Source organism: Anguilla anguilla, chromosome 8 (genome assembly GCF_013347855.1).
Source record: "Anguilla anguilla isolate fAngAng1 chromosome 8, fAngAng1.pri, whole genome shotgun sequence".
Classification (NCBI taxonomy): Eukaryota; Metazoa; Chordata; class Actinopteri; order Anguilliformes; family Anguillidae; genus Anguilla; species Anguilla anguilla.
This window is the reverse complement of record NC_049208.1, coordinates 29273787-29301603: the sequence shown is the minus strand read 5'-3', so window position 1 is coordinate 29301603 and position 27817 is coordinate 29273787. Positions and strand designations below refer to the sequence as shown.

The 27817-nt window shown below is 43.7% G+C and overlaps 2 protein-coding genes and 1 long non-coding RNA gene across 9 annotated transcripts in view; all 3 read right to left on the bottom strand.

Annotated features, from left to right (window-relative positions):
- LOC118233083 (potassium voltage-gated channel subfamily KQT member 4) overlaps positions 1-16982 on the bottom strand; it is a 54122-nt gene extending 37140 nt beyond the window's left edge. The window contains exon 1 of one of the 2 annotated variants that reach the window (XM_035428435.1): positions 15639-16982. In XM_035428435.1, coding sequence (XP_035284326.1) covers positions 15639-15940 — 302 coding nt within the window. In that variant the 5' untranslated portion in view covers positions 15941-16982. The remainder of the gene's footprint in view (positions 1-15638) is intronic. The other variant, XM_035428434.1, reaches the window with a different exon arrangement.
- Positions 16983-18867: 1885 nt separating this feature from the next.
- On the bottom strand, positions 18868-23285 carry LOC118233085. The gene is made up of 4 exons (XR_004766446.1): positions 23064-23285; positions 21933-22042; positions 20154-20224; positions 18868-18961 (listed from the first exon to the last, which is right to left on the bottom strand). It is a non-coding gene; the product is annotated as an uncharacterized LOC118233085 (long non-coding RNA).
- A 2112-nt stretch (positions 23286-25397) lies between these two features.
- Positions 25398-27817, bottom strand: part of nfyc (nuclear transcription factor Y, gamma) — a 26076-nt gene continuing 23656 nt past the window's right edge. For all 6 annotated transcript variants that reach the window (XM_035428436.1, XM_035428440.1, XM_035428438.1 and 3 more), the window contains 4 exons: positions 27806-27817; positions 27261-27368; positions 27006-27065; positions 25398-26438 (listed from right to left, as the gene is read on the bottom strand). The exon at positions 27806-27817 is cut by the window's right edge and continues 144 nt beyond it. In XM_035428436.1, coding sequence (XP_035284327.1) covers positions 26316-26438; positions 27006-27065; positions 27261-27368; positions 27806-27817 — 303 coding nt within the window. In that variant the 3' untranslated portion in view covers positions 25398-26315. The remainder of the gene's footprint in view (positions 26439-27005; positions 27066-27260; positions 27369-27805) is intronic.

Here is a 27817-nt window from a genome sequence, read left to right as displayed (position 1 = left end):
CTCTGAGTGGTGACAGGAGGCTAGCTGCATTAGCACAAGTCCATAATGCTTCCTGCAAAAGGCGATCAGGACACTATCACAGGAAGACTGGAGCTACAGGTATGATGGTGACTGCATGGTTATGTCGCCAGTGAGCCCAGAGCTCGTGGGCACTGCACAGCTGGAAGCCCTGCAGGAAAGTGGCCCTGCTGCATGATGCCTCTGCAGCTGAGAGAGTATGGGTTTGCAATACCGACACTGCGTACAACACCCTGGAGTACAAAAAACAAACATGCAAAAACAAGCCTTCCCTAAGTAAACCAATGACAGAATTTCATTAATTAAAATATATTATCTTTGTGTTCGTCACAGGAAAGCTCACAAACGCGCTCTTTCATTAGTAGCGGTTCAAAGAGCTGACGGCGCTTGCTCACTTAAGGGAGGCTCTGCCTCGCTTGTATAAACCTGTATATACTCAAGAACAGTGCACCCTTTTGTGAGCTTTTAACAGGGCGACATTTGGAAGTTCTCTGTCATCCGCACCAAACACCCCCGCTGTTACCGGCAGCCCCCTGACGCCATCGCCCCGCTCGACCCTCGTAATCCGCCTCCGGGTCTGGCCGCTCTCAATCCTCCACTCCGTGAGCGGAACCAAGCGGATGGAATTAGGCGGACGTCATATCTTGGAACACGATCTGCGTGGCTAACGTCGCTCCGCCCCCCGCCATCTTTCTGCCCGCCCGGTTAAACCGCCAGCTTCTTCCTGCCAGGGGAGTCGTGCCCACTGTGGATGAAGAGGAACGTTCCATCTGAGGTCTGTGCTGGTGTCCAGAGGGCCCTCTTTGCTAAGGCCTGCAGCGGTCTCTTCATCCTCCTTTTAGGCCTGTATGCTATATCACTTCCACGCAGAACCCTCTGGAGATCGCACAGACACAGGCCTCTCAGTCGGGCTTCAGTGCGGTCGGATGGCCTCATGCACTTAAAATAAATTCCTGGCCAGGCCTTCGCCCCCAAATGAGCTGTCTTTCTAGCCTGGCTTTGCTAAAATAGCATTACATAAACACAGATTACTGCAGATTAAGGGGTGCGGAATGGACATGCAGGTCCCGTTACCCTCTGCTCCCACAATGCAACGGGACAGAACCATCCATCTCTTCAGGTGGATGCGCATTGAGCACTCTGAGGTCAGTAAAATAGCAACTTTAAAAAAATAAAGTTCACATACAAATAATTGTTTTGTCTGGTCCCGTTGTACACTCATTACCCGTAATCTCAGCTAACCGGGTGTCATTCTTAAAAGCAGAGGGCGGAATGAGGAACACAGCAGCGTTATACGGTAGCTTTACAAGGCACGGGGTTCTTATGTCACAGATAGCTGCAGGAATCGGGAGGCCGGTGTGCAGCTGAAGCAGAAATTGCCTTTATTTCGGAAACCTGAACCTCACACCCCTGTCCTGAGAGAGACAGGCCATCTCTGGGGACACGTTTCTGCACTGAAAGGAGAAATTAATACAGCACATGCCCTCCCAACAGGTCTCCTTCATATCACGCGGACTCACAGGGGGACAAAACAGGGCTGTAAGCTCACTACCCCTCTCTCTCTCTCTCTCTCTCTCATAGTTCCTCTCCCCTTCTCTTTCTGCATCTCACTGCTTTATTAGCATGACATGGTGCATAGCCAATTTACGGAAATGTAAATTGAACAGAACAATTGCTATATCTAACTGCGGTAACAACAACAAACAACACTATAATAATAATAATAATAATAATAATAATAATAATAATAATAATAAATGAAATCATTATATTCATAATTTTTATGTTCAACTATTGTCTCAGATTATGACAGACAAATATGCACTTTGCTGCTTTTGGAGCTGTTGGCTATACTCCTAGCAGGACTAGTAGTTTCTTTTCCTTTGTTTGTGACTATGCGTCTTTTATAAATAGAGATAATTTGCTGAAGTAATGTGTCCTATTTTCTGAATATTTTCCACAAAGTAGGAAATAGTGCATCTCTGTTTCCACCTCTGCTGTCTTACAGTGACCATATATACATTCTTCACCTGGTAACCATGGATTCTGGTGCCAGCTTTTTTCAATTGTGAGTGTGTGGTCACAGAGCCTAGACTTGGTCAGGATCTGTCTCTGCTTTCCATAGTGCCGTGAAAAAGTATTTGACCCTTCCTGATTTCTTGTATTACTGAATATTTGTCACACTAAATGGTTTCAGATCTGTAGAAAAAGTATCTCTGAAAGAGAAGAGATATTCAGATAATATGTCGTCCCTTTTTAGCAATCTAGCTTGTTTTGTGTTTTGGTTACAGGATCCCAATATTCCAGATAAGAAATTTTGGTCTGCTTCATAACTTGGTTTATTCTGATTTGTTGGTAGGCAGAGCTGGTATGAAGCTGGTACGTGTTTTGTGTTAGTTAGGTTAGTGAGTTAGTTACCTGCTGACTGAGGGGACTCTTATCATGACTGAGCTCTTGGGCTTTTACTGCCTAAATTTTAATGTGTCCTGAGGGCTTGAATTGTAACACTCTTTTTTGGATATGAATCATTTATGGATAATGGCCTATTGCTGCCATTATCTGCATGCATTATTTGGTGTTTTCATTTGTACTTGTAGAATGTCTCTACAAAATTCTATATTCAAGGTCTCCATTAGATGCTTGTCCCATTTTGAATCGTTCTGGCTGAGTGGACCTCATACCTAATTTCCATACAGTGCAATGTAATACTACTTTTTAAAGGGTAATTACATCCAAGGTCACTATTTTTTTTTTTTTTTTTAGAAGTAAACGTGTTTGTATGCCTACTTTATAATGAAACATTTTAATCCATGCCGCTATTTCAACTTTTCTGAAATAATACCATTTGGCAGAAAAAACTGGTAGAAAATATCTTGGTGCTGCCCCCTAACATTTGAAAAATGCTTTCTGCATTCCATTTTGGCCCTGTCCCTATCATGATGCCAGAGTACCTTCTGGGGTACTACTACGTCGTGTATATGTCAATCAAGACATCGAGAGGGAACATTTCTGCCCACCAATTCGTCTATTTACTTTTCAGTTAACTCCTCATTATAGTATGAAGATTGCACACCGATGTATATCATTTTTTCCAATCTCTAATTTTTTTGTTCAGTTTTAACCGTAAGTGTAATTGTTCTTTTTTAGTGACTGTGTTGTGTTGGGCGAGTTCTACTTTGTATCACATCAATATTCCTCCTGAGTCTCTGCCATGTCACACTAAAAACCTTTCTCTCTCAAACTCCAATGGCTTTAATGAATGGAAATCAATCACTGCTTCCAAAGCAATAAATGAACAAATACTTGTAAATGAATAAATAAATAAATAAATAAATAAATATTATTATTATCCTCTCTCTGAAGCTCCACTGTTAGCAGGTAAGACTCTGCTCGACACAGTATAAGTGACAGTGGGGTGAGAGTACTTGCTGAGTGGCTCATGTTGAACTGGGGACTTGTACACGCTGCAGAATGTAACAGGAGGCAAGAGGCAAAGGGGTAAGGAAGGAGAGAGGGAGGGGAGAGAGCGGTTTAGGATGCCAGATGAGGAAGAGTGGGAAAGACGCTCAGTAAGGGTTGAAAGAAAAGGAGGCAAGCCATGTGAATGGAGAAGGAGAGACCAGCCTGAGTTTGTTTCTGAAGGAATATCGCTCTGTACCTGTGTCCCGATGACCACAGCCTGGCGACGCTGGCATAATTGTTACATGCGATTGGCTGTGCCTCCATCAGGACCCCATCCCCCCCCCCCCACCCCCACCCCAACCCATAGACCATCTGACCTCAAAACCCACCCCCCAGGGAAATGTCAGACGCTGTTTCCCAGCAGACAGGGATGCACTGAGCAGAACACAAGGCGCACTTGCCCCCAGACTTCAGATCTAATAGGAGGGGGGGGGGGGGGGGGGGGGGGGGATTAGAAAAAAAAAGCAAACACACTATAATCCTAGAGGTTCATCTGCTTTTTGTTCCACTGTAAACTAATTACCCAGGCTGCAATCTCATTATTTGCTCAGTTTTATGTCTTAATTATTTATTTGTGTTTTGCCTTGATGTGTCACAGGGCAGGAGGACGGAGAACAGGCACGGAGCACTGAGCTTACTGAACGCTAGCCGCACTCCGCACAGTGCTTTGCCATTCTGGCGCGTTGGCTGGGTCAACCCCGGTCTCCCGTCGGCAATAACAACCTCCCCCGTGCTGTTAGCGTCCGGGCTCAGTTCACACTGCTGATGTTAGAGCACTGCTGGGATGCACACAGGCATGAGGCATCATTTTCATTTCCTGCACTGGAGGGTTTAAGGTTACTATCCGTGGCTCTCCTCCTGGCCTCTGTGACTTTGTAAAATTTTGGGACGTGTGCAGTTTTTTTTTGTTTGTACTTATGTGTTTGTTCCCATGGTGTTGGTAGTTGTTTGTTTGTGTTTTTTTTGAGTGTGTGTGTGTGTGTGTGTGCGAGAGAGAGTAAGATGTATCAGTGACAGCAGTGACCCCTTACATTATAATGATAAATTCTTCTTCACCATAATGAGTGACAGGGTGCTCTGTGTGTGGACATGGTTTCCTTTTTTAGGGAGAGCAGACAGGACTGCCCTCGTTTGTTTTTAAGGAAGAAAGAAGAGCGCAACAGATTAAAATGGGACGAGAGCCCAGAAGGTGCTGTGGTTTCTGCTGTACACAGTTCACAGTGCTACTGTACAGTTTCTGCAGTGATCTATCTATCTGTCTCTTTCTGTGTGTCTGTCATTCTGCACATCCAGGGTACCCCTGGTCCCAGTCCAGACAGAGCAGCTGTCGGTCAGCGACCCCTCTCCCTTCATGGGACAAAGAAGAAAATAAAGAGAGGAGGAGAAGGGTGTGGGTGAAACTGATAAAAAGGGATGAAAAAAATGTGAGGGGGAAAATGTAATGAAAAGAATATTACTGGAGCAAAATGTCCACATTTCACCAATGAAGAATAGAAAATGGCATGCGGCTAAAACTAAGACGAAGCACAGAGTAGATTCTCCCTCTCCCTCTCTCTCTCCATTTCTCTCTCTCACTCTTTGCTTTATGATGCAGGCCACTTTACCTGAGTCATCAATAAAAACAATCATCTCCTGACTGGAACTGCTTCAGACGTTCTGCCAGGCTTCAGAACTGTTCCAGCACGTGCCACAGAGACATCTCTCGATGTACAGACATTTAAAACCCATTAGACAAAAAAAAAAAAAAAAACCAGAGAGCTCTGCTGTTGACTGATCATGCACACCCCATCAGGAAGTGAAAACAGAAATCTAGAAACTGGTCTGGTTGCATGGTTTCGAGCCTTTGTTTTTCTGAAACGATCCCCTCCACATCCATCCATGCAAGCTTCACTCTCGTTACCTGGGATCCATTGTCCTCAGCACAGACCTATAATTCCATCGCATTGTTTGCAGACTTTGGTCACAACTATAATTATAGGTCATTATAGTCCCCCCCCCCCCCCCCCCTTGTCTGGGCCAAGGCGCTCCTCCTTTGCGATGGTGTAAATTATCTCTCGTCTCGCACTGACGCAGTGAATTGTGGGGGTAGTGCGGTAGTGCATCTCTTGACATCTATAAATAATGAGGGTTTAAGCTGCCCGGTGTAAACAAAATCCATTTCGGGTCTCAGCACGGTGACCGTTAGAACCATAGAAGGTTAAAAAAACGTGATTTCCCATGGTGCATTTGCGTCACTGATGGAGAGGAGGACAGGGAGATGAGAGGAGATACCGAGGATGAATGCACAAATTCCTTCAGTTGAGAACGACCCCGCCTCGCTCCCTGACCCTCACGCTGAGTGGGAAATCCTCTCTTGACATGAAGGCCTATGCAGCAGTTAAAAAATCAGTTGATGTTCCTGGCAAAAGCAGGCCCTGACAGAGCTTAAGAGCATGGCGAGAGAGACAGATATTAAAGACTGCCCCGTGCACAGCGTCATCTATCAGAGCTGACCAACAGCCATCCTCAAGAGCCAAAGAGCTAACTGACAAGACCAGTCTCATCAGCAAATACATAAATAAGTAAATAAATAAATAAATAAGTGAATGAATGAATAAAATGAATCGATAACTTTTGCTGAGAGGTGGGATTCAGTTCCCCCACCAGCCCTCTGACCGCTCCATAATTTCTTTAAAAGCACTAACAATGCATTATTAAAGACCATATCAGCACAGCGGGCACCACAGCGGTTCCTTACACATGCCATTCCGGTACGTGCATTTACGTGTAAAGATGTTTCTGCCTGTGAGCCTGCGTACATTATTTCTATATCGGTTCGTGAGTTGCCTTAAGCCATGCGTACGAGTCGAGAAAAGAAAGTTTTGGTTTTTTTTTGCTAAACTTGGAGAACTCGAACTCCACCTTGCGCTCACTGCCTTTGTCACCGGCCTGGCTTCCCTCATTCCCCAAGCCGTTAAGAGTTTTCTCACGTCTCAGTTCTTCAACGAAAAAGAAAGACGTTAATGGCCAATTGAGTGCAACAATATAAGTGCCCTGACAGAAAAAAGAAACATATAACAAAAGTGAGAGAGAAATGTTTAATATTAACTGAGCTGTATTTGGATTTAATAGCTGAGGAATAACGTGCCAGGCGACTGTAGTCCCGTCTCATAGCTAGCTTTATATCAGCCTGCACCTAGTAAATCTGTTTCTTTCTGCTAAGCCAGTACTCTCCCCCTCCCACTTTTTTTTCTCTCCTTCACTCTCTAACATGGGTTCAGACCCAACTTTGCACCGCCTCAAATCATTTGTGAGCATTATCTCCTTTTTTCCATTTTTACAGTTACTCCCTCTGTTTTTCCATCTGTTCAGTGGTTCAGGGGTCCAGTGCTCAGTCTCTGTTGCTTCATATCAGTAATTTTACTCAAGCATAAAGGCAATAAAACTCCAGCACAATGCCTGAAAAATGCATTTTCAGATGAGTGGCACTTTGTGTGCAGCACCTTTGTACACAAATTCACACATTGCTCACTAATGCTTTGCCTGGGAATTATGAGGTAAACCATGGACCTCACTTAGTAAATATACATATCACACTTGCAAGTAGAAAACTATATATTTAATATAGTTAATCAGTTGTCAAAGTCGTTTGCATTAGGAGGTCGCCACAGACCTGTGTTTGTGTGTTCACATTAAGGAAGAATAAATCAGGACTAAGTAGCTCGTGTAATTACTGTGTGATTTTCTACATGCAATGTTGGAGAAGGTCAGAGGTCAAACATGGCCAGGCATGTACCAGGGTCACATCACACAAATAAACACAGACAGACAGACACACACACATTCATGGTTGACCTCACCTTCCTCCATTGCTTTGTCTTATCCTCCTTCTTAGAACTGGGAGATCATTACAAGGTGACAAACAAAAGGAACACGTGGACATCGACTCTAAAGGACTGTGGCTTTGAAAGTTTTACAACACTGGCCCTACAGTATGTCATTGAGAGACTATCAAATATCAAGCTTGGTTTGTGTTCCTGAGCTTTTTGCGGATGGAAGACTTTGCCGGGACGAGCAGTTCCCAGGCCTTGTTTTAACAACGCTGCATTCCCCAGCTGCTCACAGGGCAAGGGAACAAAGCTTTCATTCCAAAACCTCACTCTACATTTATACGTGTCCACCACCAGGAGTCCAGTCAAAACAACTGAAATCTGAACTCTGTGTGTGCATGTGTGAATTTATGTGTTCGCACACACGTGTGTGTGTTTGCGTGTGAATGTATGTGCGTGCATGCATGTGCATGTGTGTGTGTGAGAGAGAGAGAAGTCTATCACTCCACTTATATGTGTCCACACTGTGTCTGAAAGGCCGAACTGCATTCAAGTCAAGAGCAGGCCTACATTAACACACTGCGTGAGTTAAATGATCAGCAGGCCTTAAGAGCACCATAGTCCAGCTCTGTGTTCAAGGAAAGACTGCATAAGAATAGAATAGACTTCATTGCAACTTTTTTTTATTTACTAATTACCAATTGCTTGAGGGATGCACTTTTTCTGGACCTTGCATTAGATGTTTACCAAAGCGTTTAACCTAAATTACCTTGCTCAAGGTTGGAATGCCCGTGGGAATTGAACCGGCAATTACTATGATATCTATCAAATAAAGTAAAACAATACGGAGGCACTTTCCTAATAAGCATTCACAAACAACTGCATTATTTGGACAAACATTAGCATCAGCTGCTCCATGCTGTTACTTTCTAGAGACAGCTACCTACTTTATTTTGTTTATTGCTGGAGCATGTTCAAGCAATGGTACACACACACACCAAGTCAAATGTCCAGTGGAAAATCAACTGTGTTACAGTACTCTCAACCGCCACTAGAGACACCGTTAGGATGGTTTTAACACCGGGGGTTCTGGTGTGTGGCTGCGCGCGACCCTAGCCTGTGCTAAAGGTGCGCAGGTGAGGGGATGAGCGCAGTCAGCGTGCTGCGCGAGCGCCAGGGAGAGATTAGCGCCTCCGTGGAGACGACAGATCCCCGCGGCGCTGATTTACACGCCGGGCAGGTATGCCGAGCCGGCTGAGGCCACGCGGCCCGGGGAAGGCCCAAGAGGAGAGGCAGCGACGGCCATGCTTGGGACGGTTCCAGTCCTGGGAGAGGGGCTATTATTACGCCACGGCTCAGCGCGATGCCGGGCTCGGCTCCGTCCCCTGGCAGAGAGAGGGGGCAGGCCTCGTTCCCGAAACACGCGGGGCGACGCCGCCGGAGCCAACCGAGTGACCGTAACGTGAAACCGATGCCTCTTAGCGCCCAGCCTAATGGGCCGTAACAATAACAAGTAAAAACAGAGAAGCTCACCCCTTCAGAGTATATAAAAACAGAGCTGATAATAATAATAAAGCAACAGCACTACTAGTGTAGTTCAAGGCTATGCTATCTGCCGCTCTGTAGATTCTGATTATTGTGTGGAAGTGGTCATTGGACTGTGTCAGAGGGCATGCCTTATTATATATACTTTCAGATAATCATCCATGTGTCTTATAGAGAGGGAGAGGGAGAGAGAGAGCGAGAGTGCCTGTGTTTGGGAGAGAAAGTGTGAGAATATGATAGTGAGAGAATGTATGAGCTTTAGTAGTTCATAATTAAACAACCCCAAACCTAACAATTTGGTTCAAGGCTATGCTATCTCCTTCTCAGAAGATACTGAAGATTGTGATGAAATAATTGCACTGTGTGAGAGACTAATACTTGGTACATGCTGACAGATAAAATGTGAGAAAAACAGCCAGTGCCAGTGTGTGAGTGACGTGCATGAGCGCGTGTGTGCATACACGTGAAAAATTTGAGTATGTATATATGAAATTAAGCATTTTGTGAGAGCATGTTGGTTTTTATGAGAGGTGTGTGTGAGAGATTGAGAGAAAGAAAGTGTGTTTTTTATGTGTCCTTGTACGTAAGTAAATCCGGGTGTGTGCATGTGTCTGCATTCACATATTTATGCAGGCATGCAAGCTTGTGGGTGCTCACGCACATGTATGTTTGTATGAATGTGTGAGTGTTTATTTGAAAGTGTGTTTGTATGTGCGTGCGTGTGTGTGTGAGAGAGAGAGCGAGAGAGCGAGAGAGAGAGAGCACGCTCTCTTTCCCTCTGGATTTCCCTCTGCTGTAAACAGAGGATGACACCAGTCGAGAGACAGCCGGTCTTGTTTAAACAACAGGAGGGTGAACGGTGCCGCTGCAGAACCTTCCCCTCTAGGGCCGCAGACCGGGCCCAGCTGACCGACTGGCACATTCCGGCTGTCGGGCCGCGGCTTGACCTGGCACGGCCGGAGAGATCCCCCTCACACACGCCCAAGGTGTCGCTGTCACCGAGGCGCTGACCCACAGTCAGTCCCCAGCGCTTCAGAAGGCAGCCTTCCAAAACAGACACACACGCAGTGCGCGACCGACAGCTGTCTCTGGGATATGACACACTGGATGTACGGGAGACTAATGTTAGGTGCGTGCGCTCAGGACGACTGCGACTTTCTGAAGGCGTCTGAATTCATGTTCATAAGATAACAGGAATAAGGAAGCACTGAGAGATTAAAATAAGTATAACAGCACAGCAAAAGTTATCCTATAGGTAAGGGGGTTTGCAACCCTGGGCTTGAAGAGCCACAGGATCTGCTGATTTTCCTTTTTACCTTAAAGTCAGCAAGACTGGTGAGATGAGTTTTAACCAAGTAATCAGTTCCTTTAATTGATCGGTTAAGTGCTGAGTAAAAATTAAAATCAGCAGGCCCTATTCCCGGGACCGCCTGCTGAAAGTAAACAGCTTTAGACCGGCCCCTCCATTCTGCATTATCATCATCCTCTACCAGTGCAAAGCCCCAGTTCTGAAGTACACTGACTAGCTAAGGGAAATACACAAGGTAATGACATGCAGTTTGGAAATCAGCAACAAAAAGTTTTAGGAGGGCTTACAAAAAGCTAACGTAACTAGGTTTCCCTAAACTTTTCCTTTAATGATATTAAGGTGTAAACAGAAAGACGACACAAAGTTTCACAGGAGATCTAGTAAAAAAAAAAAAAAAAATAGTAGTACAGTGACGAGTGCGGGTCCAGGAGAGACATCACTAAACACTGAGTTATAAATTAGTCTGAAATCAACAATGGCTTGAGTCAAACAGAACTCTGATAAGCTGTCTTGTGTAGTTGCTACGATGCATAGCGGCAGAAGCCAGCAAGTTTTATTTTTTCCTCGCGTGTTTACAGGGGATTAGCTGTTGGAGGGCCCAGTGGAACACGTATACACACGGCCTCGGCATAACTGATCATTTAAAGAGCGGAAAAAATCTCCTCCGGGTCATAATTCATAATCCGTTATTATTATTGCTAAGGAATACTCAGGAATTGCTGTTCTCAAAACACTGGTCGCCACCGGACAAACAGCGTGGCACTGTGCCGTAGCCGCGCATCACGAGAGCATGAGAATAATATAAACACAATACAATAAATACAATAGTTTGAAGGTCAGCTATTCCCAAACATGAAAGGTTTCAGCTGGTGGCTTTCCGGGGAAGCCACGTCAATTAGACACGTTATTGGAAAGAAACTGTTTATAGAGCTCAAAGGCTTTCAAAATCTCTCCGAAACAACTCTTTACTGAAAAATACCTGTCGACAAGCCAGCCCATTTTTTTCCCCAGTGCAGTATCCCAGGAGTCGTATGGAGAAGAGAGACTGCATCTATATGCAGGTAAACACACACAACAATATATCAAGGTTTCAAAACTACCAACATTATTGCTTTCCCTTTTTCCTAAAAGGCACCAGGGGGGAGTTTATGAGAAAACAAAACCCTGGGATGCAGTTTGGTTGGATTTACCAGACATTTATAAATCACTCACGACTCTGGGGTAGATTTTCGAGTCGTAAGGAAAAAGAACATACTCCGTGACGTACTGCCTGCTGATGCATATCATGCAAAAAAAAAAAAAAAAAACCCCCCCACAAATTTCACAAATCATTACACAACGGTACAAACCTGTGCACTAGTTCAAAAATAGGAGGGAAATGTCATGAGGGTGTGGTTACGACCGGCCAATCAGGCTGGCCATTAACATTCTCCTTTTAGCTAAGCTGTATTAGGTAAACTGCACACTTTGCATATTCAGCTGTGCTTCATCTATTTGTCCTATTTGAGTTGCCTGGGCCAATCACAGAGGAGGCCGTGTCATGTGCTGAAGAGAAAGTGACACACCTGTTTCTATAACATTTAAGTGACCCTAATTTGCAGGAAGTTTCCCCAAATCGATACCTCATTATTATCTTTGTTCAGACAGTAATCATTAAGATAACAATGGGGTAACCTATGCCCACCAAGCAATCATTAAACAGAATTGACTTTGGTCCTTAGACCCACAAGTTATTGCACGAAAAAAAACAGACGAACAATTACTCCAACTCTGCAATACTCTGGCATTTTACAGAATGTTTGCCATTGAAAGGCAATACTGGAAGTCCACTGAAAGAGCATTTCAGAACTGAGATGAATACAATACTGAAATGAGCAATACAGATTTGAATGTTATGTATGTCCACATGAGCTTCAGACTCATATCCATGTTTTATCAGAATGTAGGTTAGTATAGAATCATGGAAAAAGCCAAGTCTGGATTCAACCACTAAGATTTCATAAACAGCATCTGTTCGCTCTCTGACTTACAAGCATAAAACCACAAAATACTGATCTCATCTTACTCCTGTTGAAAGACTCCTTCACAGCAAACAGTTCAACATAGAGTATAATTTCCATGCATCACACCATAAACTTGACCATCTTTACCACAAGGAATGCCACTGATAGAAGTGAGCAAACTTGCCCTGTGCTGCATGACTTATGATAGTTATAGGCTGAGGATAGCCAAAAAATGTCTTCAAGTGTTAATGAAATCTGGGAAAATATTAAGAATATTTTGCGGCTATAAGCACTGCACAATAAAATTTAATTATTAATAGAATTACACAGAATTTAAATTAAATATCTGCTGGTCAATTAAGAATAATACATGTTCATAGATGTGTTAAAAGCAGGAGATGAGGGAGGCTAGATTAAAAAATAAGGTTACACTATACACTCTTAAGCTGGGAGTTTATAGAACATGAGGAGAATACTGACTGGAACCTTACGTGGAATTTATGTTAACCTTGGCCTTGACTCAATATTTTATATACCAACATGTAATAATGCAAATATGTTTAAGGTAATATAATGAAATTATTAATACTGTATTATGCTGTATTATATACTGTATTTTAAATGAATGTTATCAAAATGAAATATTTTAAATCTTAGCTCTGATCTGCGAGACAGACCAATGCTGTCACACAAAGAAAGCTACAGTAGCATTTTATAATGACAACACGGGTGACTTTTCAACAGTGGCATTTCTGTTCACCTGTTAGTTTATGACTCACATGCTGAAAACTTAAGAGAAATGTGCTAGATATATGTTATGTTGCTTGGTGGTTAATCTTCAAATCCTTAATGACTTTCTGCCCAGACACTTTAACTTTTGACAAATTTCCACATAGATAGAAACGTTAACGAGTAATTGTAGGGTAAACATCTGATCATTTTAAGTAACCATCTCTTGGTGCTTTCACCTCAACAACACTCACAAACTGCCCAAGTTCTTGAATGAACTGGCCTCCGGATTCTTGTCCCTCTTCTTTCACTGTTACTGATCAAAATCTTAGTTCCAGGATGACAATAAGACTAAACATCCGCAGAAGAGGAAATACTTATTGCAGGCTACTGTATTTTATTGAACACAATTTTCTTCTGCAATCTTTTAACTCCAATTTTTGCAGTTTCCTCCTTCCTTTCAGTTAATAGTTAGGAAACTGACGATGATGATGAAGATGACAATAATAATGATGATAGCAATTAAGTTAGAAACACAGTCTACTGTATAACATGGCCATTCCCTGACTAAAATAATACAGTACACACAGTGATTCACTTCTTCCCCTAAAAAACTTTCTTCAGAATAACTAACAAATTGTAACTTCTCTTAATTTGCTTTGAACAATCTCTAAATTGTTCAATGTCTTTTTCCCTGAGCAGAAGTAACCTAACCTTCACTCAAAGCTGTTCAACAGCAGTTACTGATCCCAGATTTGAATGCACAATTCTAATGTCCTGTACCATAAACACCCCTTAGCATGGAGCCAGCAGGGCACCCTCAGTCGCACAAGCCGCTCAACAACGTATTGTGAGAGGACTGAGCCTCACACCAGGGGAACACTTCCTCAGCGGCCTCTAATGCTGGACAATTATATTTCTGCAACAGCCACAGGGAAAGTAGACATTGCAGTCAGCATTCTCCATAATCAAGTGATAAATCCCAGTAACAATGACCTCATATCAAAAATAGCCAAACGAAAACTAAATATAGAGATAAAAACAAATCGTTTGGATGGATTTACACCACATCCATTGTGTTTGTCCTTGCTGAGTTGCATAATTCAGCCTACTGGCCACATTCACTGAAACACTTCCCCACAAGTTAATTTTCAAATGTATATTGATTTTTCCCAATGAGTCTAATTGAATACTGTTTATAAACATACCCATTACAAGATAATAGTAAAGGGATGCTTTGCAATAAATTGCCCTAGGTGCTCCTCAAGAGAGTGGACACATTATAAGAATTTAAATAAATAAATATCACTCCACGTTAAACACAGTTTCCCTGTTGAAACCCACTAACCCTATAGCCTATACAATGCAACTACAACTAACTGACGGTTGTCACTGGAATGACAAAAATTGCAAAATTACACAAACTTTTCACGGTGACACTTAAACATCCATGACGTCCCAAAAACTTCAAGAGAATAACACATTCCAAAACAATTACTGACAAAACTCAGGGTGGATTCGATAGATGAAAAAGAACTGCAAAGTAATTGTGTATTGTTTCCATACGTCTATAACTGAACCCGTCACACACGCGCGCGCGCGCGCACACACACACACACAATATTCAGTTACTGCCACATAAATCAGCAACGGTAATACACGCTCACTTCGGGTAAATCTGGCATTGGGACAGACATTTATGAGATCTTATTAACTACTTGTTAAAGCAATGTGTGCTATGTGGCAAAGCGCTGTTACATTCGAATTTGGTTAGAATCTCATACTTTTCAAGCTAGTGCCTACATTGTCACATCGGTCACACAGCCTACGACATGATTCCATTTCCCGTCCCTACAGAGCTGAATCTACACCATCATGGTAAACTGATGTAACATGCTTACTTTGGTAAAGTTGCATGAACGTGAAACAGATTTATATTAGAGGTTAAACAATATAAAGCTGCATATATTCTGTACACGGATTGTTACTTTTATATTTCAGGTTTCCACATGTCCACACAGTACCGGCGCCTTTAACGTGTAAGACATCAACAGTTAAGACCAGTTGTCGAAAGTTAAATGACTTTCCTTGTGCTCCAAGAGGCGTAGTACACTTTAACTTCTCATGCTGAACAAGTATAGGAGAATAACTGTTTTTGCCGAAGATTTAAAGTATGTATGGAAGCAATTTATTTTCCTGGTGCGCATCAAGGTTCCATAATTGGGGGGATTGCGGGCGTGCCCACAGATCTTCATGTTAAGATAGTTTTCTGTAAATCAGAGCGTGGGGCGCAAGCATTTTAATAATTGAACTGTTTGACATAAACACCCGTGGCTCTCAAAAAAATTAAAAGGCGTTAAAAGGAAAACAAGCGAGTGGTTTAATTACGCATCCGATCTCGCGTGGTGATGATGTAGCCTACTTTTGACTAAAGCTAATTGCTTTAACAAACTTAAATAGAGGTAGCTTCACTAGGGGCGCGTCGCGAGATTCAAGTTGCAGACTTGCAGGTATCACGGAGACTCCGGCAAATTATTTCACTCCAAGTAGGGATGCATTACATTAATTGATAATATAAGGCAATAAAACAGTCAGCACTGAACACGACGTTCACTTTTCAGTTGTGGCTATTCGTAAAAATATTTAGAAGCATAGATTGTGCATAAACCTTTTAGACATACTTTTGCACTTAGGCTAAAAATAACACATTGTTCAGTATAAAAGCATATGATAAATGGATACTCGTTTTTATAAGTTACTCACATGAATGCATGGTATATAAAAGCCCATCCTCTCGGCCTCTCCAGAACATTGTACAGGCAGTTCTGCAACTTTCTGTAGCGCTTGCTTGAGGCTGAGGCAGACGCCCGGGGTCCAGGTGGCACGGGTATAGGAGTACCGAGAAGTCCGGTGCGGTGAGAAGGGTGCCCACGCTCCGGGGTAGACGGCTCGCTTCTCTCCGTGTGAACAGCAGTGAGAGCGACAAACTCTACCCGTCTGTCGTCGTTTGAAGCTGGGGGAGTCAACATTCTAATACCGCCGTTATTCGATGGGCTTCCTAACATTATCAGTGTGAATAAGTTATGTAAGTACGTGAAAATTATTCAGTCTTTAATTTTCATGTAATATTTACCATTTATATTGTTCTTCATTCGATTCATGGAAAGTCGTGCTTGTCAATGTATTTGATCCGACGAGAAATGTGGGCTATACGATTTCGTCCTGAGTTGCAACCGATAATAATAGTTTACCTTACAAATAATTATAGACAGCATAGTTTTATTATAATAATCTACCTTTACTTGAATTATATATAAGCACCACGCACATACATGTGTGGCATACCAGCACGCGTCTACGGCTACATAAAGTAGTACAGTAAGCTACCCGTGAAATACATAACGTTCTTTCTACGTTGCTGTTACGTTCTATCAGTGATAACAGAATACACGATTGTACGAAGTATTTGTATAGGCTACACTGTAACTGGAAATGCCATTTTAAAAAGTAGCCAACATCTTACTCATTCATAAAAGACGCAGCAACTTTTAATTACAGCTGCTATCAAATAATGTTCAAGCCATATCTCTGGCCGCAACTATACCCAAAAAATATAATGGACATTGTGAACAAGCATTTCAAAGTTGTTCGGTCAGCATTTATGATAGCACCGGTAACCCTACTTGCACGTTGGCCAGATATCTTATTCCACGTTTTCTCAATTAGTCCACGGCCGCGGACATCATGCTCTCTCGCTCTGTCCCCTGTTCGCCTCCAATGCGCTTTTCTAACCCGGTTCTCCCCGAGAGAAGCGGGTAAGCCCTCGAGTTGTTTAGATATCAGTAAAGACTTTGAAGTTCTGTGATTCCGGAGACCCCCCTATCGCCAATGACGTGTCACATGGTCCAAAGAAGAAACTGCGAGATTGTCAAACTCCGTGGCCAAATAACCTCACGTATGAATAGCAGAACTGTATTCTATTGCTTAACGGTGCCCGATCGTAGAAACAGAGAGGACGCGCGGAGTGACGGAAAGAGGGAAGGGGAGGGGAGTATCTATATTCGTTACAGGGAAGTTTAGGTTACATTTGTTTTTGTAATAAATGATGTGGACCCCGGTCCCCATTGAGTTGCCTACGACTCCTCAGTCTCTAGAAAATACGCTATATCTCACGTTTCGCTTTTTTTTTTTACATAAGCCTCCCTCCCACCCCCACCCCCCTTGCCCACATCCAAACCACCCCTTCCATTTGAAAAGGTCACAGAGCACGTCGCGGGCTGAAATGTGACTTCGAAGTTTCAGCTGTGTCATTGTTATAATAAACTTGGGAAACGATATTTCCCAAATCCCATAAACACGTGGAAATGACTGTCACAAGGTAACTTTATTGCACACGCAAGCTACGTTATTTTGAACGTAAACATCGTTTAATAATTAGCCTATTATATGGAGCCTAATCTTAAAACAAAGAATGTTTATTAGCAAAACAAAGAGCTGCTGACCAACATCAGAAAGCACAGACAGATCTGCCTTTCCAAACCGCTTTGAACTTATTAAACATTTTCAACGTTCTTCATTTAGCTGCATTAGCATTTCAGTTAGCTGTTCATTCTATTTCTAGTTAGGGCAGTGGAGCCGGTTATACACTTAAGCAAGGTAGTAAACTGTACTATATCTTACAGAGCAGGGAATTCCGCAAATATACAACACACACACACACACATATAATATTTATTATATTTTTTTCAAAATTTCATGAACAATATAATGGGCATCAATGAGGGGAAATTTCCAAATGTAAATAAATAATTTAACGGATAACTGTATCAAGGATGTAATGGATAAATCTATAATTGTATTGTAACTGTATAAATGCATAATTGTAAGTTAAATTAAATGGACCGTTTTTGCCATGCGATTCCCATCCCCAGGTGTGAGTTTTATTATTATTATTATTATTATTATTAGTATTATCCTGGGGGAAATTACATTGAACACTGTTAAGAGAATGAGAAAATAAAGGAAACACACACATCAATTAGAACAGGGTCATTGAGACAAAGCCACACTGTGACAAGCCTATAATTAGCAGCAACCAGATTTACGACATTTTGCCAAAATTTGTGTTCAGCAGCACAGAAAGGTCATCAACCACAGCCAGAGCAGAGTAAGCCCATGGCCCACCAAGGCCAGGTGTTCTGAATGACAAAATTAAATCCGCCTGTGCTGGAGTGCTATGCATGTCACCGCAAAGCCCCATTCTACATGTCTGTCAGAAAAATAAGCTTCAGGGTATGAGAAATGTCAGGCGTCACATTCAGTGTTCAGGCAACCTCTGACTGCACCGGAAGGACGTTTTGCTGTTTGGAATGCATATGTGCAAGCGTAATAGCTTAAATAACTAGATTTGAGGTCTACTCATTCAAAGCAACGGTCACATGTATACTAAAGCCATTGCTGGTCATGCTGATTATGTAATTGCCATCGATGTTTAATTTTATAGAAAGTGGCATGATTCTAGTATAAGAGCACCTAGTCAGGTTGTATGGACACAATAGCTTTATGTAAATTGGATACAGCTTTAGACCAATGTTGCAGTTCTTTCATAAATGCAAAATTTCTTTACCAATCGCAGTACCCAATATGCACTGCTTTTTGCATTACACAAAAGCATACTATCCACTTAGCATGCAATCCCGGAGCAGGTGTGCACCCAAAAGCAAACAATAAACATTTAACCATTATGCCTTTAAGACCATAACAACTAAAGAACTTTGATAACATGCATTAAGCAAGTCATATGTGTCCCACAAGTCTCAGTGAAAACAGTCTGAATGTGCAGCTATTGTCAAAGAGAACCTGCCCAATGTAGAACAAGCTATGAAGACAGCCTGCAGCTAATTGCAAACATAAAATGATTGTTATGTGTTACAGCCAATGCGGTGTTCCCGCTACATGTCCTCTCTCACATCAGTCCTGGGTTTGCTCCAAGGAGGCTGTCCATTTGTTTGAACAGCATGGGAAGTCTTGAGAAGGTGACGACTGACCACTGGGACGTTCAGGAAAAGGGCTCCCCAGGACCTAGGCTAAGGGATCAACATCAAAGTTTCGGACGAGGAAATCAATCTGTGGAATCACCCCCAACCCCTCACCCTGCCCTCACCCTCGCCTTACATCATTAACACAGAGACGGAGCCAAAGCAGCAGCTTTCAAATTCAGGCAAGAGCTCTGACAAAACGCAACAGCTGTGCAAGGTCACAGAGGCACCACACACACTCTCAAACACGTACGCACACACACACACACTGTCAAACACGCACGCACGCACACACACACACATACACACACTCTCAAACACGCACGCACACACACACACTGTCAAACATGCACACACACAAACACACACATACACACACTCTCAGACATGCATGCACACACACACACACACACACTGTCAAACACGCACACACACAAACACACACATACATACTCTCTCAAACACGTACGCACACACACACTCTCTCAAACACGTATGCACACACACACACTCTCAAACACGTACGCTCACACACACACTCTTAAACACGTACGCACACACACTCTCAAACACACACGCACACACACACACTCTCAAACACGTACGCACACACACACACTCTCAAACATGTACGCGCACACACACTCTCTCTCAAACACGTACGCGCACACACACTCTCAAACACGTACGCACACACACTGTCAAACACGCACACACACACACTGTCAAACACGCACGCAAACACACACATACACACACTCTCTCAAACACACACACGCACACACACACTGTCAAACACGCACGCACACAAACACACACACTGTCAAACACGCACGCACACACACTCTCTCAAACACACGCGCACACACACACACACTGTCAAACATGCACACACGCACACACTGTCAAACACGCACGAGCGCACACACACACACACACACACACTTGCTCCTGCATGAACTTTCATGTACTGATTCAAATAAACAGATATACAGTGACAAGCGCAAGTGTCATTTCAGTGTAGGGGGGCTTGTGCAGTAAGAGAATGGTAACAGGCACACTGCCCCTGTTGTCCTCACATCCTGCTGCCCTCCACGCACAACCCCACACTCACACCCCAGGGAGTCAAGGGCAGCATGGGGACCCTGTGAGAAAGAACCCCCCCCCCCCCCCCCCCACATCAGCAGCGGCGGTCAGGCCTCAACCTTTAACTTCCGCTGCGATTCAGGGCTTCACTCACATCTCTTAATGGTTTTCCCAGACCACAGCGATGTTCAGTTGCCTTTTTTCAAATCTGCATGGCTCTTTCCTCTAGATCCCACATTATCAAAAAAAAAAACAAGAATGACAAACTCTTCCCCATAAACAATACAGACAAGCAGAGAGCTATCAGTTTGTAATCTCTCTGTTTGCGATGGGTCATTACAGAGAGAGGACACCACACCCATACGAATCAAACCCATGTTTGAGGGCGGCAGGAGAAGAGAGTGAAATGTCCAGTGCCCTAAAGCAGCAGGTCTGTATGCCAGTACCTACAGAAATGAACACGTTTAGTGTTGAGTGGAATTTAAAACTATAATTAAGAAGACACCATTTTCAAAGATGATGTGTGCGACAGAAAAAAACCCCCATTTTATATCATGATATACTGATTACACTATCCAGCTGAGATATAACAATGACATTTTTTTGTATTGTTGCCGAATGACTTGAAACACATTTTTTTCCGACCAATACTCACACTGGTGCCAACAACAGAGTTCACCCTTTCATTTCTAAAGTGGCTTTTCCTACAGCGCATTGACAGAGACTGATCTACGAGTCCCAAGGAACCAGGGAGGCTTCTGGAACAAGCAGTGTCCTCTGTGTTCTACTTAAACATAGGACCTTAAAAATGAAAAAAATAAATAAAATGAACCTTGGATTATGAACCTGAGTTTTCCTACTAAATTATGTACAGGAGATTACCAAGACTGTTTTTACACAGACCACGCACACACTGTTTCTTCATAAAAGCTTATGCATTGACCTTTGACGTCTGACCTCATGTGGCTGTTGAGAACGACTCCCCTTGGGTCACTCAATCAACTATAATTGACTGCAGGGTACCTCCCCAAAATACCCTCACAATGGAGGTTATTGGGAATGGAATTAAAGTAAAAAAATGAATTGCTTTTATTTGGTAAGATTCATTTGAGGACCCCAAGTCAATGCAAAACTACCATCTTTGGGTTCTCAGTTTTGTATTTTCCTCATGATTTAGGACTGAGCTCATTGGAATCAGTCCAGTAACAGGAATAGCTTGAGCAGCCTGGGCAAACCAACCTAGTGACATCACAACCTAGCTTGTTTCAAGACGGCAGCGCCCTACTGCTTGTAGTTGGAAAAAAGCAAACTAATTCATTTTTCTAGCAAATACGAGTCTATTTAGATTTGAAGGCAAAGCCCTATCTTATCAAAGTTAAAAAGAAAATGAAGCAGTGTCATATTACAGAGTGCTTCATATCCCCTTTAACCAGCCTGAGTGTTAAGTGGAGAGTGTGAAAAAACATGCTTCAGAGAAGTGAAGGAGAAGAAGCAAACAGAAAATGACAATATTGGTGAACTGACATGTTCTTGTGTCTCTTCTTTCTAGTGCAGCCAGCACCCCCAAAACTACCTTGGCCTCAAGTGTCACACTGTGAGCCCAGTCCCCTGGATGTAGCCTGTGGTAAAACGCACACATCCAAAGGGGAGGTGTTTGGCGGGGCAGGGTGGGTCCCTGGCACAGCACAGTGCCCCTCTCACCCCTCCCTTCACCAGAGACAACCACCAGGTGGTCCCCAGATGGAAAGAAACCACCTGGTGGGCCCACCACGGTCTGGCCCTGCACCCGCTCTGGCAGAAGCACAGAGCTTCATTTGAGGTGCACACCCCTCACACTGCATCCAGAACTACAACTGAGGTGCCTATGCTGTTACCCCAGCCCCACCTCACCTGACCCCCAGAACAAACAAAATCTCTGCAAACACATAAATACCACGTATACGTCCGTCCTTCCGGTCTGACCCTTCGGCTCGCCCTCCGTCCTACCGGCCCCGAGCTCATCTGTCAGCGGCATAGCTGTGGAGAGCGGAATGAGAGCGCAGCCTGGAGACAGAAAACCCCCTGTCCTTAGCGGTAGCATCACAGCAGTATCCACGGATGAGACAGATCTATAAGTGCAGGACAGCCGTGAGGGAAAGGCCCTCATGGGCAACATCACCAGGCCCTGTTATTTACAATGCCGTGAAAAAGTATTTTCCCCCTTCCCGATTTCCTCTATTACATTACAGGCATTTAGCACTTATCCAGAGTGACTTACACAACCTTTTACATAGCACTTACATTTATATTCAATTATACAGCTGGATATATACTGAAGCAGTGCAGGTTATGAGCCTTGCTCAAGGGTACAACGACAGACACCTACTGGGGAATCAAACCTGTGACCTTTAGGTTACAAGTCCAATTCCTTACCCATTATACTACAGTGCCGCCCCATATTTGTCTCACTGAATGGTTTCAGATCTTTAGACAAATTGTAATATTAGACAAAGGGAAAGTGAGTTAGCATGAAACACATATTGTAAATTAATATTTAATTTAGGCTACTTCATGCAAAAAGTTATCAAACACCCATGTGAAACAGTAATTGCCACCTTAGTTACTCCAATTAACCAAATTTAATTGATAATCAGACTCAGCTGACTGAACACAGCCAGGCTTGATAGCAGCCAGCCCAGTTAAACCTAAACCTCACTCATTAAACCTTACAATCAGAGTGAAGTAGTCACCATTCGGTTTCTACAAGGACACTAGCCTATGCCACGATAAAAGGAAATTCCAGAAGTGATGAAAAAAATGCTTAGATCTGATTGTTACAGTAAGCTGCAGAACACTCTACGATGCAAATGATGAAGGAAAATATTTACAATTTATACAAACGAGAAATAAATCTAATCGAACAACGTTCAAAAGTTAGGGTTTTCCGATAGTTGTTGTTTTCTTTACTGCGGGTGTTCTAGAACAGCCGCATCACAAGCTCCAACGTCGTGCCAAAGCGGCCAGTGCAAATTCATATTTCAAAGGATTCCTTGATCCCACAAGTGGCGGTAGCCAAGAAACATACCGCTGTACAATCCTATTCATGCATGGATTACGCAGAAGTATTCTTCCAATCCCCGCATTTCCCTTATTAGGCCAAGTCCGTATTCATTAATGCAATCATTGTTCAGCGATTAAGTCGATTAAAGACAACGTGTCGATATAAGCATCGTCTGTAAAAGGGCTGGATTTTGTTCTTTTTGGTTGTCAGAACAATATCCGCGTCATATTTTTGCCTCCTACCAAATTCGCGATTTGGAGATAGGCCTAAGCATACTTTCTGTGACACACACACCCCCCCCCCCCCCCTCCCTCTCTCTCTCTCTCTCTCTCTCTCTCTCTCACACACACACACACACACAATTAGCAACGATTAAAATGTTTCATAATCTGTTTCGCGCCTCTCTCGAAATAACGGTTCCAAAACATTCCTTCTTCCTTTTCAGATTTAGTTTGGATAAGGAATGTTATAGGCTGTATCTTGAAATTCCGTGACCTCGCTGGCCAGCTCGTGACACCATTTTCCCTTCAAATTCTGTAACACCGAATTCTTAATCAGGGCAATATACAAGTAAACTCATAATCCTGTTTGTTTCACAATTTAAGCATGCTTAGGCAGCTGGTTTATTTTGGACCAGGTGCGTCGCCAGAATTCCACAAAGAAAAAAATCTAACGCGTAGAGGGTGAAACTATGGCAATTAACAAGGTGACAATATGACTTTTGACATCCAGCAAATGTAAAGGTGATATGCCCCCTCGTGGTTTGGCTGGTATATTACAACGTATATTATATTTGTTCGCTTCGGACGATGAGCCCTGTGCTGAACGGCTGCGCTAGCAAACAAAAGTATTTTTATTCGATGCGGGCACAAATTGAAACTTGCTTGCAATTTAGTAAATTCTAAGAGATTACATGCGGTTTAAGAATTCGTTTAGTGGCAGATTAGAGCTCCCATATTTTGTCTGCGGGTTGTCACATTATCCAACAACGAGTCACCGAGTGTCTCAGAAACGTTGAATGCTTCAAAGGGAACAGGTTATCCTCGGCGCGAGTTTCTAATGATTTCCGATGACAATCCGTAGATGTTCATAACGTCCGAGGAGGATGATCAGTCCTAGATTTACATAATGAGTTGATTATTTACCACAGTACACACAAACGCAAATAATGAATAGTTTCAGAGAGCACCACGACTCTGCCCGATACACCGCCCCCCTCCGGCTCACCCACGCCTCCAACAATATATTTACGTAGGCTATGCACACCAAATTCCAGACAGCTCTGAAATCTAGTTTCTTCTATTATAAACGGATTATTTACATAGAAGCATATTTTCCCACCAATTTCAATTGACCATTAATCCTGAACCCCAGTCCAAACTCTGAAAGGCGGTTTAGGCATCGTAAATTAGCTTCCACTGTTTAAAATGTCACACAACTTGCAAAGGAGACTTTTATGAGCCCTCAGAATGACTGCAGGCAATATTTATTTTCAGACGAATGAAGCAGACAGCATTTTACGATAATTACCGCTTAATTAATAATGTTTTAATTATAAGCAAGACAGATTGGGACCATCATTCCAAGTACCTCAAGTTCAATATACAGTAGAACACCGAGCATGCTGAGATTGTGTGATTTGGCAAGACTCAAGACAACCAGCACTATCAGCTTTCCCTGTCCTTTTTAATTTATTTTAAAGTGGCAGGTTAGAAACAAAACAATCCATCGTATAGGGTATGTGCAGTCACAAAAATCATTTCCTTTGAAAATCGAGTATCTGATGGCATTTCAAAGGGTCACCATAATATTTCCCAACTACACTCAAACCTAAGGAACTTCTATCTTAGAGACCACTTCGCTCCCTTGGGCTTGTGTGCCAGTTTATGATACACGATGCAGTTCCTCTCACAATACTCACCAGCCATCAAAAGGATACACATTTCCAAATCACATTGTTGTAAAGTCTCTGTATCCCCCCAATGCAAGCCACCCTCACTCCCTCCCCTTCCAAACTTACTTGCTTCCATAAGTCACCAGCCACCCCTACGAGACAGAATTCCTGTGAGGGCATCGGTAAATTAATAGCCAATATCTACAGCCTGACTTTGGGGAACAATTAGCTCGTATACAGATAAGTGTCAGCATATCTCTCTCTCTCATTCCCACTTGCAGCCAATGGGGATATAACATAGATGTGAGCTCTGATGGCTATACATAACCCGTGGGCACTAATTAACCCAAAAGCACACTGCCAATTGCGCAGGAGGGTTCATATTTAATTCAGGCGGAAACGCAGACAAAATTGGCCAGGCATTTTAGGAGGGTGTCCACACAATCGATGACAGAAAAAACAGACCAATTTAATCTCTTTATTTGAATTTTTCACAAACCATCGTTTGTTTACAAAAAAGAACAACAAAAAGTCATATTTGTACCTATCTATTGCATATCATGCTGGCAGTTTTAACTACATGCAAAACAACAATTATAAGAATTGTAATAATACGACAAAATAAAAGGGACAGACCAACTGAGGGGCAAGGGGAAAATTATATTCCAATACCAAAAAAAAGAGAGAGAAAAATTCTACATTACATTTATGAATTCTTACAAAAGATGTAATGATTAAAAAAGAGGATTTGTTCTGTTCCACAAGAGGCCTAGTGTATTTTACAGGCGACTCACACCAGGGCAGACCAGGGGGTGAGGAGCTCTTCCGCAGTGAAGGGGTTAACAAAAAAGAGGGAAGGCGGGACCCTGCAGAACTGAGCTGCCACTCCCTGCTGTAAAAGTGTGGGCGGGGCATGGGCCGGGGGGTTCTGAGGGGGGGAGTTCCTGATTTCTGGTCCAGAGGGATTGATGAAGGACTGCACAAGACAGAAGCACGGTATACCATATGGGGAGATGCGCATATGCACTCAAACACACGCACGCGCACGTATGCACACACACACACACACACACACACACGCAGACGTTGGGGGACGGAGAAAATGACGACGCGGAAAGAAAAGATAACGATAAGCAGCGTGAGGCTGGCCTCACTCCGATGAGCTGGTTTGTATCGGGCATTCGATGGACCAAAAGGGTGCACTGTGGGCATGGCTGGGGTGACGGGGCGGATGTCGGGCAGGAGGGCAGCTGCGCTGGCGTGACTCGGGCGAGGGAGGGGATCTCGGGGCTCGGAGGGGGGGCGTGGGACTGGGGCGTCCCTAGGACCCTGGACCAGTGAGTTATTGCGTTGTGGGTGCCAGTCTTGGGGAGTCGGGAGCCTCAGTCCGCGCTGACCTGTGTGGTCACCTGGCCGTCGGCCGTCTGGCTGGTGGACTGGATAAACATGGGCTGGGCCAGCTCCTGACCCGCTGGCATCGTCACCTGCTGGATCTGATACAACTGCTGCAGAGACAGAGAGGGACACAGAGTCAAACTGCTAAATACGGTCCTACTGCGGAGAGAGTAAGATAGGCCGCTAAATACTGTCCTGCTGCAGAGCCAGAGGGAGTCAAACTGCTAAATACGGTCCTACTGCGGAGAGAGTAAGATAGGCTGCTAAATACTGCCCTGCTGCAGAGACAGAGGGACACAGAGTCAAACTGCTAAATACGGTCCTACTGCGGAGAGAGTAAGATAGGCCGCTAAATACTGTCCTGCTGCAGAGACAGAGGGACACAGAGTCAAACTGCTAAATACGGTCCTACTGCTGAGAGAGAGTGAGACAGGCTGCTAAATATTGTACTACTGCTGAGAGATATTGAGACAGGCTGCTAAATACTGTCCTACTGCTGAGAGACACCAGCTGCTTTATACTGCCCCACTGGAAAAGAGGTTGTTCAACAGCGGAAAGGTAAATGTGAAGAGGGAAGAATGGATAAAAAACTAAGGACAGAAAGAGAGGTATGGTGAAGGAAAGGAAGAGTGAAACTGAAGCAGAGGCGAAGGGCGTGCGTGCACGTGAAATCTTACCTGCCCGTCAGTGAACTGATTGAACTGCTGTTGTCCTTGTTGTACCTCGGTCTGCGTAATCTAAGCACAAAGGTAGAAGACCTGTCAGAACCGCTGACGCGACGGAAAGCCACGCGGCGGTTACACAGCAAAAAGGCTGAGGGCAGGGTATGCAAAACTCAGCACTGAAGAAACACTGACACGCTTATCCAAGCACCGGGAGCACAGTTGTGTAAAAACAGTCTCAGGGCACCGAGGCGTCACGTTCGGCGTTACCTGCTGCGCGTTGGTGGCGAGGGTCTGGATCTGTCCTTGAACGACCTGTGTGCCAGAGACGGGCTGGGCCAGACGGATGTACTGTAGCTGGCCTGTGTTAAGCTGCACCTGCACGACATGGCCACCGGGGGGAGACAATCAGAACCAGAGTGAGAAGCTGTCATCTTGTTGTGACAGCGTCATTTACAAGAGCTTTAACGGATGAGAACCAAGTGAGAAGTTTTAAGGAGCAGCAGCAACTGCGCTATGCAAAAGCAGAATAGAAGTTACTGAATATACACTGATCAGGGGACACCACTGATCTAAAGGCAACAGACCTCAGTCTTGCAGCTGAAAAGAGTGAGTTTCAGACTCATTACATCACTGTCAGCACAAAGAAGGATCTAGATTTTGTTTTCAATCACTCCTGCCAAATCTGAATTTCTACCCATCCATGCTCTCTTCTCCTCTCCACCATTCTCAGACTCCTTTCTTTCCAGGCCCACTCCCAGGAATCAACTGGATCTCTCCCCCCCCCCCCCCCCCGCCTCCCCCGATCCACTCACAGGAATCTGCTG